Raw genomic sequence first — 13,549 nt, forward strand, 5'->3', positions numbered from 1 at the left:
AGGGCAGAGTGGATCATCAGGAAAACTGCTCGAGAAAGCAAAATGTAAGGATAGTGGGCCTTCCAGAGGGGATTGAGGGTAGAAACCCCACGGCATATGTGGTTAAGATGCTGGGCAACTTAGCGGGGAGGAAAACTTTCCCCAAACCACCAGAAATGGTCAGAGCACACCGGTCGCTGCGCCCGAAGCCCAAGGCAGGGGATCATCCGAGGACAGTTATAGCTAAACTGCACCGGTATCAGGACAGGGAAACAATCTTGCACTGGGCCAGGAAAAACAGAACCTGCAAATGGGAAGGGCACTTCATTAGAGTCTACGAGGACATTGGGGCAGACCTAGCCAGGAGACGGGCCGAATAAATAGAGCAAAAGCAGCTCTTCACAAGAACGAAGTGCGCTTTGGTATGCTGTACCCAGCGAAACTCTGGGTCTCATACCAAGAAAGAGAATACTTCTTCACAGCCCCCGCCGAAGCAAACAAGTTTGTCGAGGAACATGGGCTGGAAAGCCGACAGCAAAGGTAGAAATAATGGGCCCCTGGCAAGGGCAACAGCACGCCAATGGGGGGGGGGGGGGGGGAAAATGAGGCAACGCCAGGCCCCCCGTCCCCCCACGGCAAGCGCACCCTGAACAAAAAGCAAACCACTACCCGAGGGACCGCTTCAGATGGGAGACCAGGCCCCAGCACAAGGGAACGAGAGCAACAGAGAAGGGAGAGCAAGCAAGAGGAGTGCAGGGTAGGACGGAGGAAGAGCGGGCAGAAAACCATAGAGGTCAGGCGAGGGAGAAGCGAGACAGTAACCCCCGAGAGGGGGGCCACCGCACTAGTAGGAAAAAAGCTGGCGTCAGAGGCATGCCACGAAGCAGGACCGCAGCGTGCCCCCAACAGGGGGGACGGCGCCAGGCCAGGGGGGGGGGGGGCACTCAACAGAGACGGGAGAGCAAATGGGAATAGGAGCAGGGGAAAGAGGGACAAAAGAGAGGTACACAGGAGAGGGGAGAAAAAGGGGGGGGACGACGACAAAGGGAAGGAGGGACAAACAAGGCTAGAAAAGGAATAGCAATAGGGCTACAAAGTGCCACAACCAAAGGCTTGAAACAAGGAATCGCTGCAAGCAATCACCCAGTACGGTCTCTGGGCGAAGGGAGACTCCAGAGTGCAGGAGACTACCCGCGTGGCGGACGCACAGCGGGCGGCCATGTCAGGTGCCCCCTGGACAAAGGGAAACGCTGGAGGGCAGGGGCGCATCCACCAGGTAAGTATGGTTGATCCCCCAGGAGCGGGGGGACAGAAGCCCCCCCCACCAGGATAGTCACCTTGAATGTAAGGGCCAGTGAAAAGATCCAGAGTCCTCACCCACCTAAGAAATTTGAAAGGCGACATAGTCTTCCTCTAAGAGACACACCTGAGAGAGCAGGACCGACTGCGGATGAGAAAGGGCTGGGTGGGACAGACCTACCATTCCTGCTATGGGACAGGGGCCCAGGGGGTAGCAAGGGGGGGGGGGGGGGGGGGGGGGGACTTTCAAAGCTCGAAGAGATAGGGAGGAAAGGGCTGCTCGACAGCAATTGGTCGACTCCATACTGGAGGTAGACCGTAAATACTCCAAGGCCCTGACCGTAGAGCTCCTGGTGGAGAGGAAAGAGCTACAAAGGAACTTTGATCTGCTCTCCACCAGGAAAGCAGTGCACCAACTCTGCTAGGCACGTGGGACCCTATACGAACACGGAGACAAAGCCAGCCGCCTACTGGCACATCAGCTGAGAAAGCAGGCAGCCACCAGAGAAATTGCACAAATCAGGGATACCAGAGGCACATTAGAAACAGAACCAGAAAAGATTAACAAAACCTTCAAGGCCTTCTACCAAGGGCTGTACACCTCAGAGCCCCAAATGGGGGAGTCTGGGGTGAAATGGTTCCTTGATGGACTGGACATGCCAGTCGTGGGGGAGGGCAGAAAATGCCACTAGCACTGGGAGAGAGCATGGACAGCATTAGCTCCATACAGGCGGGGAAGGAGCCGGGACCAGACGGGTTCCTGGCAGACTTCTACAAAACATTTGCGACAGCACTGGCCCCGCACCTGCGAGAGATGTTCACAGACTCGCTAGCGAGGGGCACACTGCCACCTATGCTAGCACAGGCCTCAATCTCGCTGCTACCGAAGAAAGATAAAGACCCAAGGGAATGTGGGTCATACAGGCCCATCTCACTGCTGAACGCAGGTGCCAAAATACTGGCCAAAAGACTGCATACCAGAGGTGGTCGCAGAGGTCAAAGGTAGGCAGCGAACCTCGAACATCAGGCGCCTGCTAAACGTGATAATAACCCCATCAGGGGAGAGAACACCAGAGGTGATCGTTTCCCTAGACGCAGAAAAGGCCTTCGACAGGGTCGAATGGAAATACCTCAGAGGTACTGGAGCAGTTTGAGCTTGGAACAAGGTTCACCTCCTGGGTAAAACTCCTATTCAATGCTTCCATGGTGAGCGTACGGACAAACAACACCAACTCCCGATACATCCAGCTGCACAGGGGCACCAGACAAGGATGCCCACTGTCCCCGCTGCTGTTCGCTCTAGCAATCGAACATTAGCAATTGCTCTCAAAGCAGCAAAAAGCTGGAGGGGGATCCAAAGGGGCGGCAGAGAGCACAGAGTCTCACTCTGTGCAGATGACCTGCTCCTCTACATTTCGGATCCACAGAGCAGCATGGACGGAATCATTGCTCTCCTGAAAGAGTTTGGCGCCTTTTCGGGCGACAAACTCAACATGAGCAAAAGCGAGACCTTCCCGGTACACCCACAAGGAGGGGGGGGGGGCAGCACTAACGGGACAGCAGCTTAAACAAGCCCGACACAAATTTCGCTACCTGGGGATCCAAATGGCCCATGACTGGAAAGTGATCCACAAATGGAACCTCACCAGTCTGACAGAGCAAGTAAAAAAAGACCTGCAAAGATGGAACACACTCCCACTCTCCTCGCAGGGAGAGTCCAGACGATCAAAATGAATGTGCTGCCCAGGTACCCCTTCCTACTTATATCTACATCCCCAAGGCCTTTTTCAAGCACTAGACAAAGTAATCATGGTGTTCGTATGGGAGAGGGGGGCAGAATGCTAGGATCCTAAAGAAGGTCTTACAAAAAACAACATCCAGGGGGGGGCTCACCCTCCCAAACCTACAATTCTACCACTGGGCGGCGACGGCCGAGCGAATAAGGGGATGGATCAAAGAGCCAGAAGCCGAGTGCGTGGAAGAGGCCTCCTGCAAGGGGACCTCCCTCCGGGCCCTCACCATGGCGGCACTCCCATCCCCACCCAAAAACACTCCAGCAGCCCTGAGGTGATAGCCATCCTCCAGTCCTGGAACCAACTACAGCAGCAATTTGGCCTGACCAAAATGTCGGACAAAGCTCCCATCTGCAACAACCATAGGTTCACACCAGCGTTGACTGACGCCACCTTTAACAAGTGGGGACAGGACGGAGGGACACTGACAGTCAGTGACCTATACACGGACGGCAGGATCGCAACAATGGACGAACTGACAGAGAAATTCCAGCTAGCCAGGGGGGGGGGGAGAACGAGCTAAGGTACCTGCAACTCAAAAACTTCCTACGAAAGGGGACAAGGACGTATCCACAACCGCCACGACAGAAATTACTGGAAGAGTTACTGGACGCAAGCATCCTAGATAAAGGGAACGTAGCGACATGTATGACCGACTGGTAGAAAGAGCCCACACTGTACTGGACGCAACAAGAAAGAAATGGGAGGAAGACCTGGGGATTGAAGTAGGGTGGGGACTCCGGAGCAAAGCACTGCATAGGGTCAACTCCACCTCCACGTGCGCAAGGCTCAGCCTGACGCAACTAAAAGTGGTACATAGAGCCCACTTAACAAGAACTCGTATGAGTAAGTTCTTCCCGGAGGTAGAGGATAGATGTGAACCGTGCCAAGGAGGCCCGGCCAACCACGCCCACGTGTTCTGGTCTTGCCCCAGACTTGCGGGGTACTGGACAGCCTTCTTCGAGGCAATGTCCAAAGTGGTGGGATGAGGGTGGAGCCATGCCCGAAAGTGGCGGTCTTCGGGGTATCAGACCAGCCAGATCTATTCCTGGGGAAGAGGACGGACGCCCTTGCCTTTGCCTCCCTGATCGCCCACCGTAGAATCCTGTTTGGCTGGCGGTCAGCAGCACCACCCAAAGCTGCAGACTGGCTGTCCGACCTCTCGGAATCTCTCCAAATGGAGAAAATCAAATTCGTCATCCGAGGGTCAGACGACGGCTTCAACAGAACGTGGGAGCCATTTATCCAATTGTTCTGGGACCTGTTTGTGGCCAACGAACAAGCAGAAGAATAGCCAGGTAGCCAAGAATCAGGGTAAAGTAGCCGAGGCGGGGGAAGGAGGGATAGACCGGGGGGAGGGGGGGGGAGAAATAGCAGTGAAACCTAAGAGAAAAGAAAGGCGAACCACAGGAGAAGGGGGGGGGGGGGGGGGGGGGGGCGGAGGAAGGGGGGGGGGGGAGAAGAGGGAAGAGACAGGGAACAGTAGAGGGGAACCAGTGAGGTGGTGGGGGGGGGGGGGGGAGGAGAGGCAAGGGACTGACAGCACGGTAGCATTGTGGATAGCACAATTGCTTCACAGCTCCAGTGTCCCAGGTTCGATTTCGGCTTGGGTCACTGTCTGTGTGGAGTCTGCACATCCTCCCTGTGTGTGCGTGGGTTTCCTCCGGGTGCTCCGGTTTCCTCCCACAGTCCAAAGATGTGCAGGTTAGGTGGATTGGCCATGATAAATTGCCCTTAGTGTTGGGTGAGGTTACTGGGTTATGTGGATAGAATGGAGATGTTGACCTTGGGTAGGGTGCTCTTTCCAAGAGCCGGTGCAGACTCGATGGGCTGAATGGCCTCCTTCTGCGCTGTAAATTCTATGATAATCTATGACAGCCGGAAGGAGGGCACGGGAAACGACAACAAACTTGGCATCCACAGGAGCAGAGAACAAGGAAAATCCGGGCGAAAGACAGGACGAACGGCTGAAGCGGAGGTGATCGCGAGACGGCAACGGCAGCAAAAACCGTCCGGGAGAAGCAAGCGACAACACCAACACCAGATCCATTCTTGTATTGCCCTCTGTAATTGTTTTCCCGGCGCCCAAATGTATATGTACCCACCCAGTTTCCACCCCCCCCCCCCCCCCACAAACAGATGCCTACTTATGTGCTAAAAACAATATTGCCAATTGTACAGAGCTGCTGTTGTTGAGCTAGCACATAATACCCTACCAGTTATTTTATTCTAACTTTCTTTTTTGTTGTTGTTTGTTTTATTTTTTGTGCGTGTTCCCTTCTCTTCTATGTATATATATATATATATATATATATATATAGACATATTCTACTTTGTGTACATAACGGTAAATATACTTTGTTCAAAAACCCAATAAAGAGTTGGAAAAGTAAATTTGGAACGAAATAGAACTATAAAACTTGACAAAACCAAGACTTTGAAGTATCTCATTTACTTTAATTAGTTGGCACCCTCCAGTTTTCCAATGATAGATATCACACAGGTCACTTGCCTTCACAGTTCTTTAGCCAGACAGTAGGCCAAACAAACTGCAGATATTTCCATACTCCTACCTGGCAAAATAGTTGAATGCAAATTGCAATTACAACTGTTGCTTTCTCTCATAGAACTGCCCCCCCCCCCCCCCCCGCCACCGCCACAATCTGTCCATTTCGGTGCAAGAGTGGTCATCCTAGAAATCACATGTTCAAATCCCAGTGATAGTCGACATCATAAATTTAATAAGTTTGGTAACTTGTGGGCTTTCACTAGAAAACGAGCACAAAAGTTGCTACATTGTTGGTTCACCAAAACCCAATTGGTTCACTAACGTTCTTCAGGGACGCAAACCTGCCACCACTATCCAATTTGGCCTTCACGCGACTCCAGTTGATTCAGAATGCCCTCATGGCAACTGAAGATGACTATCAAATACTGGGTTGCTAGAATCACAATTCCCAAGAACATTTTTTAAAAAAAGGGACATTTTACTGTCACTTTTTTCTCCAAGTGGCCAAGATCAGATGAAAATAATCAATTAAAAAAATGTCCAACTTCAGGCAACCCTAGGATTAAAAATGCAGAATATGTAATTGCTCAAATTTAAACAGACTTTGAAATTTTGTTACATTTCAAATAAGTAAAAACATGTAACTGCAGTAACTAATTTTTAAACTGAAATTTAAATTTTCATGTACGTCTTGTCATTTGTATCATTTGGGAGTTTAAAAACAAAAATGTTGACAGCAATGCCGATTATATCGTGTCCATCGTGTTTCATGAAAATCAGAAGAAAAATACTGTATTGGTCGTCGAATATAAAGTAAAATATCACCAAAGACACAGAGTAACATTAAAAATAAATAAACATGTAGCTTTTGGATAATGTAAATCACATTCACTCATAAAACAAGGTAGATAATATTTCAGTTTTTGAAAACTTACTTGCTCCACCGCCTGGGCTGGTTAGAAGCAGGGAAGGATGTGGCCTCTCAATACTCTTATGTAGTGTAGCTACTGCAATTATTTTTCGTTTATGGATGCAAAGTTTTGTCAAATCTTCATCAGCTTTGACATCCTCTGCTGTTCTTTGTTTCACAGTTGCTCCAGGATCAAAAGTGAACACCTAAATACAAGACAACACTTCTGTTGTTACTAGAGGTCCAAACAGTGTTAAGTTTGCTAATGCCCTCAAAGGGAAAAGTAAATTACTTAGGGACATGTATTGTATAATCCTGTACAACCATTAGGCAATCTCCCCCCACTACAATGCAGATGTGCTCAGGTAAAACACCCCATTTTGCCCAACAAACAAATCTCAGAGGCTGCAAACAATGTGATGAAACAGACAAATCTTTAACCCAACAGCTGTAAACTAATAAGTCCCTGTTGACGGAGGGATATCTCGTTCCCCTGTTGTCCAGCCCAAGTATTAATCAACTATAACGGAATTATACAACCCGTAAAAACAGACAGACAGATTTGTCAGATGCCCACAGTCAATTGGTACAATTACTCTAAAGGGGATCAGGCCAAAGGAAACATAACCAGTTTACTTGTACGGTAATTTTGCAAGGGGAGCTAAAGCTCCTGTTCAAAAACAAAGTGAAGATGACCACTTCAATACTCTGCAATTTTATATTTTTCCTTGCCGAGAGTGCTTGACGAAAACATCTTAAGTACTTCCTTGCAGATAATTTCAAGAGGAACTTGGCTCACGAAGTACTCATATCACTGGGGCTGGTTTAGCACAGGGTTAAAGAGCTGGTTTTTAAAGCAGACCAAGGCGGGCCAGCAGCACGGTTCAATTCCCGTACCAGCCTCCCCGACCAGGCGCCGGAATGTGGCGACTAGGGGCTTTTCACAGTAACTTCATTTGAAGCCTACTTGTGACAATAAGCGATTTTCATTTCATTTTTCATTTCATTTCATTTCACATCACAATTAACTTTTCTTGTGGTTAGTTTTGTGAGATAGCTTTATTTAAAAAAAAAAAAATTTTCTCAAGAAATGGATGACACCAGAAAGGTTACATTTGCTGTGCACCCTATTTTCCCTAAAAAGGTGGCAGTGGGCTGCTTTTTTGAACTGCTGCAGTCCTCATGATAATGGTGCTTCCATAGTGTTCTTAGGTTGGCAATTCCAGGATTTTAATCTAATGATGAATATCACTCGGTCAAAGTGCCTCAATTGTTAGTATTTCCACATGGATAAATGAAAGGCTTGCACTGATGTATCACATCATTAGGATGTCTCAAAGTGCATCACAGCCAATAAAGCACTTTTGAAGCATAATCATGGTAATCATGGTCATAATGAAGAGAGGCACAACAGCCAATTTGCACTCAATGAGAACTCCACTGTAATTTAAAAAAAAACATTTTTGAAATCCTGGCTAGGCCAGCATTTGTTGCCCATCCCTAATTGCCCATGAGAAGGTGGTGGCGAGCTTCCTTCTTGATCCGCTGCAGTCCATGTGGTGTAGGTACACCCTTAGTGCTGTTAGGGAAATAGTTCCAGGATTTTGACCAGCGGCAGTGAAGGAACAGTGATATATTTCCAAGTCATGATGGTGAATGACTTGGAAGGCAACTTCCAAGTAGTGGTATTCCCATGTATCTGCTGCCCTTCTCCTTCCACATGGTAGCGGTCATGGCTTTGGAAGGTGCTGCCTTAGGAGCCTTGGTGAGTTTCTGCAGTGCATCTTGTAGATGGTACACACTGTTGCTACTGTGCTGGTGTTGAGCTTCTTGAGTGTTGTTGGAGGTGCATGTGATGATATGCATAAGCCATCCCGTATATAATATTGTACACAACCTCCAACCAGCAGTTGGTAGTGTAGGTCTGCCATGCGGATCTGTGCCTGGGGAAGTTGGGAGTAAGTCGTGTTGGTGGATAGACGTATTTTGCAATAGCTCTATAATAGTTAGTGTTAGTAGTTTGTTATTTATTTATTCCAGTTATCCTTACCACGCAGTTGTTCCATAATAAATTATTTAAACTAGATGTTCTGTCGTGCATTATTCATATCGGCCAGTCTACAGAATATGACATGGCACCAGGATTGATGATCACCCAAGAACAAAAAGATACTGCAACGATTAAAGATAACTCCGTAGAAGAAGACAGACAACGCAATTTTTCACTAACCTTGTACGCTACTGACAACTGGTGCTCAACGCATAGTAAAACTTCGAAGCCAGGATGGAAGGTATCAATGCACCTCAACAGCTTCGGATTAGTGGTAAAGTAGACGAGTATTGGCAGGTGTTTAAGCAGCAGTTCAAACTCTATGTTGCAGCACTTGGTCTGCAGGCACAGCCTGACGAGAAGCGCATCGCATTGCTGTTCACTGTAGCAGGTCCCCAAGCAATTTAAATTTTCAACATGTTTGTCTTCGAAAGCGAGGCAGAAAGTAAGAACTTCGACAAAGTTCTCAAGCGATTTAATCGGCATTGCTCTCCTAAAAAAATGAAACCTTCGATATATTTCGCTATATATTTCGCACGTACACCCAGAACGCAGACAAGACATTTGATAGTTTTCTCACCGACTTGCGATTGAAAGTGCAGTTGTGTAATTTTAGTGCCATCCAGTCGTCAATGATCCATGATCAGAACGTTTTCGGGATCTCCAACGATAAGGTACGCGAGAGGATTCGAAGAGAAACAAAGCTTCAACTTGAAAATGCTATCCAAATATGCCACGCGAGCGAGCTCGCAGCAAAGCAGATGGAATCTCCTGCATTTTGGCACGAAGGTGGAAGAGGCGGCCGACGCCATTTGTGTGGCGACACAGTCAAATGAAAAACGTGCTCCGGTGCAGGCGGCCACTTTGACTGGCTGACCCGATCCTCAATTTTATGCCGGCAATGCGGCAGACGGCATTTGCGACGACTATGTCCAGCATCTGGGAAGATATGCTCCAACTGTAATGGCAGAAATCATTTTGCAACACAAAATGTTTTTCCAGGAAAAAAGCGGAGTAAACAAAAGTTATCAACACAGTTGAAGAAGTGTGCCTCGAGAATATGTTTTCTGTCGACATGATGTCCAGTAAAGACAAGGAAATTCAAATCATGCCAAACGACGATGCTTTGTAACAATTTGCAGCAATAATGAATTAAAAGCAAATAGTCAAAAGGATAAATGGACAGTGCCATTAATTATAAATGACACAGTAATAACATTCAAACTCGACACAGGTGCGACAGCGAACCTCATCAATTTGTCCGATATCAAAAAGCTGCTTATTAAACCGCAAGTAGTAAACAAAACAGTATTGTTCCGAGATTACAACGGACTTGAAATCACGAAGTTAGGAGCATGCGAGCTCGATGTCAATGTAAAAAACAGAACTTGCACATTGCAATTTTCCATTGTGGCAGCGAAATGCAAATCTCTGATATAAGTGGATGTGCGCGAGGACCTGCAGCTAGTTAAGCAAGTTTACGGTGCAGACAGCTCTGCACAAGCCCACATGCCTCAGGAGACTAAATACTAAATGATTTTCCTGTGATTTTCCGAGGCTTTGGCACTTTGCTGTACACTTACAAAATCCAATTTAAGGAAACCGCAAAGCCAGTAATTCACGCACTGAGACGTGTGCCAACTCCATTGAGAGACAAATTGAAGGCTGAGCTAGAAGAAGACAGTTTTAGGCGTATTTAAGCACATAGAAGAACCTACAGACTGGGTAAGCTCTATGGTTGTGTCAAGAAGCATAATGGAGACCTACGAATCCGTATGGACCCTAAAGATCTGAACCTCAACATTAAGAGGGAACATTACCCGACGCCAAAAAGGGAGGAAATAACATGCGAGATGGCAGGAGCAACTTGCTTCAGTAAATTAAACGCGTCACAAGGCTTCTGGCAACTTAAATTAGATAGAGAAAGTACATAGCTAGGGATGATACATTTTGTGGTCAAATTCATTCCCAATGTGGCAGCTAAATCTGCACACCTTAGGGAAACGAGAAAGAAAGAAAGCCACTACATTCCAGTGGTCCACTAGCCACAAACAAGAATGGCAAGCATTACAAGCTTCGCTGACCGCAGCGCCAGTCCTGACGCTTTTCGGCCCGGCGAAAAATACGAAAATTTCAACAGACACATCAAAGGGTGGTTTGGGCGCTGTCCTACTCGAACAAGATCTGGAAGGAAACTGGCTTCCAGCGGCATATGCATCCAGGTCGATGTCTGATATAGAACGCAGGTATGCGCAAATTGAAAAGGAATGCCTTGAGCTGACTAATGGGATCACAAAGTTCTATGATTATGCATATGGTCTTCCAACGTTTGTAGTAGAAATGGACCACAGGCCACTGAACTCTATAATTAAGAAAAATCTTTACGAGATGTACCCGAGGATTCAGCGAATGATCATGAAATTGCAACGATATGACTTCGAACTGATTTATACACCGGGCAAACATCTCATTGTTGCTGATACACTATCTAGAGCTGCAGGCATAGAAGGAACACACCAGTTGTACAAGGGTGTGCAGGTCTACGTAAATCTGGTCACTGAGTCTCTACCCGTATCTGACAAGTCAAAACGTAAAGAAGAAATCACCAAAGACATGGTCTTGCAGAAGGTGAGAAAGTATGTCCACGAAGAATGGCCTAAAGACTACTGCTCAAGTTTTTACAATGTACGAGCAGAGTTAAGTGATATGAATGGATTTTTGCTGCGGAAACAACAAATTGTGATTCTAGTTAGTGAGGTCAATGATTCGAACAAAACTCCATGAAGGGCACTTGGGGGTGGAAAAGTGCAGCATCGAGCCAGAGATGCAGTTTATTGGCCAGGGATAAACCACAACATTGAAATGATGGTGAATAACTGCAAAACCTGTCAAAGGTTTCAACGCAAACAAAGCAAAGAGTCAATGAAGATGGGTGAGACAGTCACAACTCCATGGCAGGATAGTCACAACTCCATGGCAGGATAGTCACAACTCCATGGCAGGATAGTCACAACTCCATGGCAGGATAGTCACAACTCCATGGCAGGATAGTCACAACTCCATGGCAGGATAGTCACAACTCCATGGCAGAAGGTTGTCATGGATCTCTTTCACTTGAGTGGAAAGGAATACCTTCTGGTCGTAGTCTACTTTTCTAACTATCCGCAGATAACACAGCTGTCGAATTCCAGGGTCAGATGTGTCATTAAAAATGCTAAACAGATTATTTTTGCGCGCTACAGGATACCGAATATAGTCATGAGAGGGAATGGTCCCTGTTTCGTTAGTCATGAGTGGACAGACTTTGCACGGCAGGATGCTTTCAAACATGTCACCTCGAGTCCTTTGTTGAATGGGGAGGCTGAGAAGGGTGTTCATATCGTTAAACAGCTCCAGAAAAAAGCATTAGAAAGCCGAGATGACACCTATTTTGCATTCCTCAATTATCGTTCTGCACCACTAATCAATGGGCTTTTGCCAGTTCAGTTGCTGATGAATAGTCAACTGAGTATGACCGTGCCCTATATTCTTCAAGAAACAGTGAACCATATGTTAGAGAGGCAACTGATCTCTCAAAAAAGGAAGCAAAAAGGATCTTACGATAGATCCGTGAAAAGGCTCCAACCATTACAGCCAAATGACACGGTCAGACTGGAAGATTCCAAAGGGAATGGATGGTCTAAGTATGCGAAAGTACTGCGACAAGCAGGTCCAAACTCGTATCTCATCATCACGGATGAAGGTGTTGTCTTAAGGAGGAACAAAGGAGCTCAGCTGGAAGTTCGCTAACCTTTCGTAATGCAACCACCAGAAGGAGGTAATAGTCCGAAGGCAGCTGAAGAAGATGCAGTGCAGCATAGGGAGCCACAACAACAAGATACAGACACAACAATCCAAGAACCACAAGCAGCATCCACAACTACAAAGGACGATGAAGTAACTTCACAAGTGCAGCAGCCTCTCAGATCAACAAGGCTACGATGTAAACCTGAGAGACTGAATTTGTGATGAACTGTATATAATTAAAAGTTTAAAATTTATTATGCATATCATATTGGTTAGTAAATACAAAGTCATGAATGTAAATAAATACATTTTCGAAAAGGGAGGGGGATGTGATGATATGCATAAAGCAATTCTGTATATAATATTGTACACAACCTCCAACCAGCAGGTGGTAGTGTACGTCTACCATGCGGCTGTGTGACTGGGGAAGTTGGGAGTAAGTCGTGTTGGTGGATAGGCGTATTTAGCAGTAGCTCTAGAATAGTTATTTAGTGTCAGTGGTTTGTTATTTATTTATTCCAGTTATCTTTACCACACAGTTGTTTTAAGAAATTATTTAAACCAGATGTTCTGTAGTGCATCATTCATATCGGCCAGTCTACAGAACATGATAGTGTACTGGGAAAGTGGGAAGTATTCCATCACACTCCTGACTTGTGCCTTGTAGATGATGGACAGCCTTTGGGTAGTCAGGCAGTGAGTTACTGCTGTAAGATTCCTAACCTCCGACCTGCTCTTGTACCCACAGTATTTATATGGCTAGTCCAGTTCAGTTTGTGGTCAATGGTAACCGCTCCCCACTACCCCCCTAGATGTTAATAGTGGAGGATTCAGTGATGGAAATGGCATTGAATATATATATTATTAAAATTCATTTACGGGATGTGGGCATCGCTGGTTAGACCAGCATTTATTGTCCATCCCTAGTTGCCCTTCAGAAGGTGGCGGTGGGTTACCTTATTGAACTGCTGCAGTCCTTGAGGTGTAGGTATGCCACTGTATTGTTAGGGAGGGAGTTCCAGGGTGTTGCTGCAATGACAGTGAAGGAACGGCGATATATTTCCTCGTCATGGTGGTAAGTGACTTGGAGGGGACCTTTCAGGTGATGGGGTTCCCAGGTATCTATTGCTCTTGACCTTCTTGATGGTAGTGGTCGTGGGTTTAAAAGGTGCTGCCTAAGGAACCTTGGTGAGTTACTGCAATGCATCTTGTACATGGTACAC

The 13,549-nt window shown here is 46.8% G+C and overlaps 1 protein-coding gene across 4 annotated transcripts in view; it reads right to left on the reverse strand.

The window, feature by feature from the left end:
- mbd5 (methyl-CpG binding domain protein 5) overlaps positions 1-13,549 on the reverse strand; it is a 433,408-nt gene that overhangs the window by 173,858 nt on the left and 246,001 nt on the right. For all 4 annotated transcript variants that reach the window (XM_072471349.1, XM_072471331.1, XM_072471358.1 and 1 more), the window contains exon 4: positions 6,516-6,696. In XM_072471349.1, coding sequence (XP_072327450.1) covers positions 6,516-6,696 — 181 coding nt within the window. The remainder of the gene's footprint in view (positions 1-6,515; positions 6,697-13,549) is intronic.

The sequence above is a fragment of the Scyliorhinus torazame genome, chromosome 2, assembly GCF_047496885.1.
Source record: "Scyliorhinus torazame isolate Kashiwa2021f chromosome 2, sScyTor2.1, whole genome shotgun sequence".
Classification (NCBI taxonomy): domain Eukaryota; kingdom Metazoa; phylum Chordata; class Chondrichthyes; order Carcharhiniformes; family Scyliorhinidae; genus Scyliorhinus; species Scyliorhinus torazame.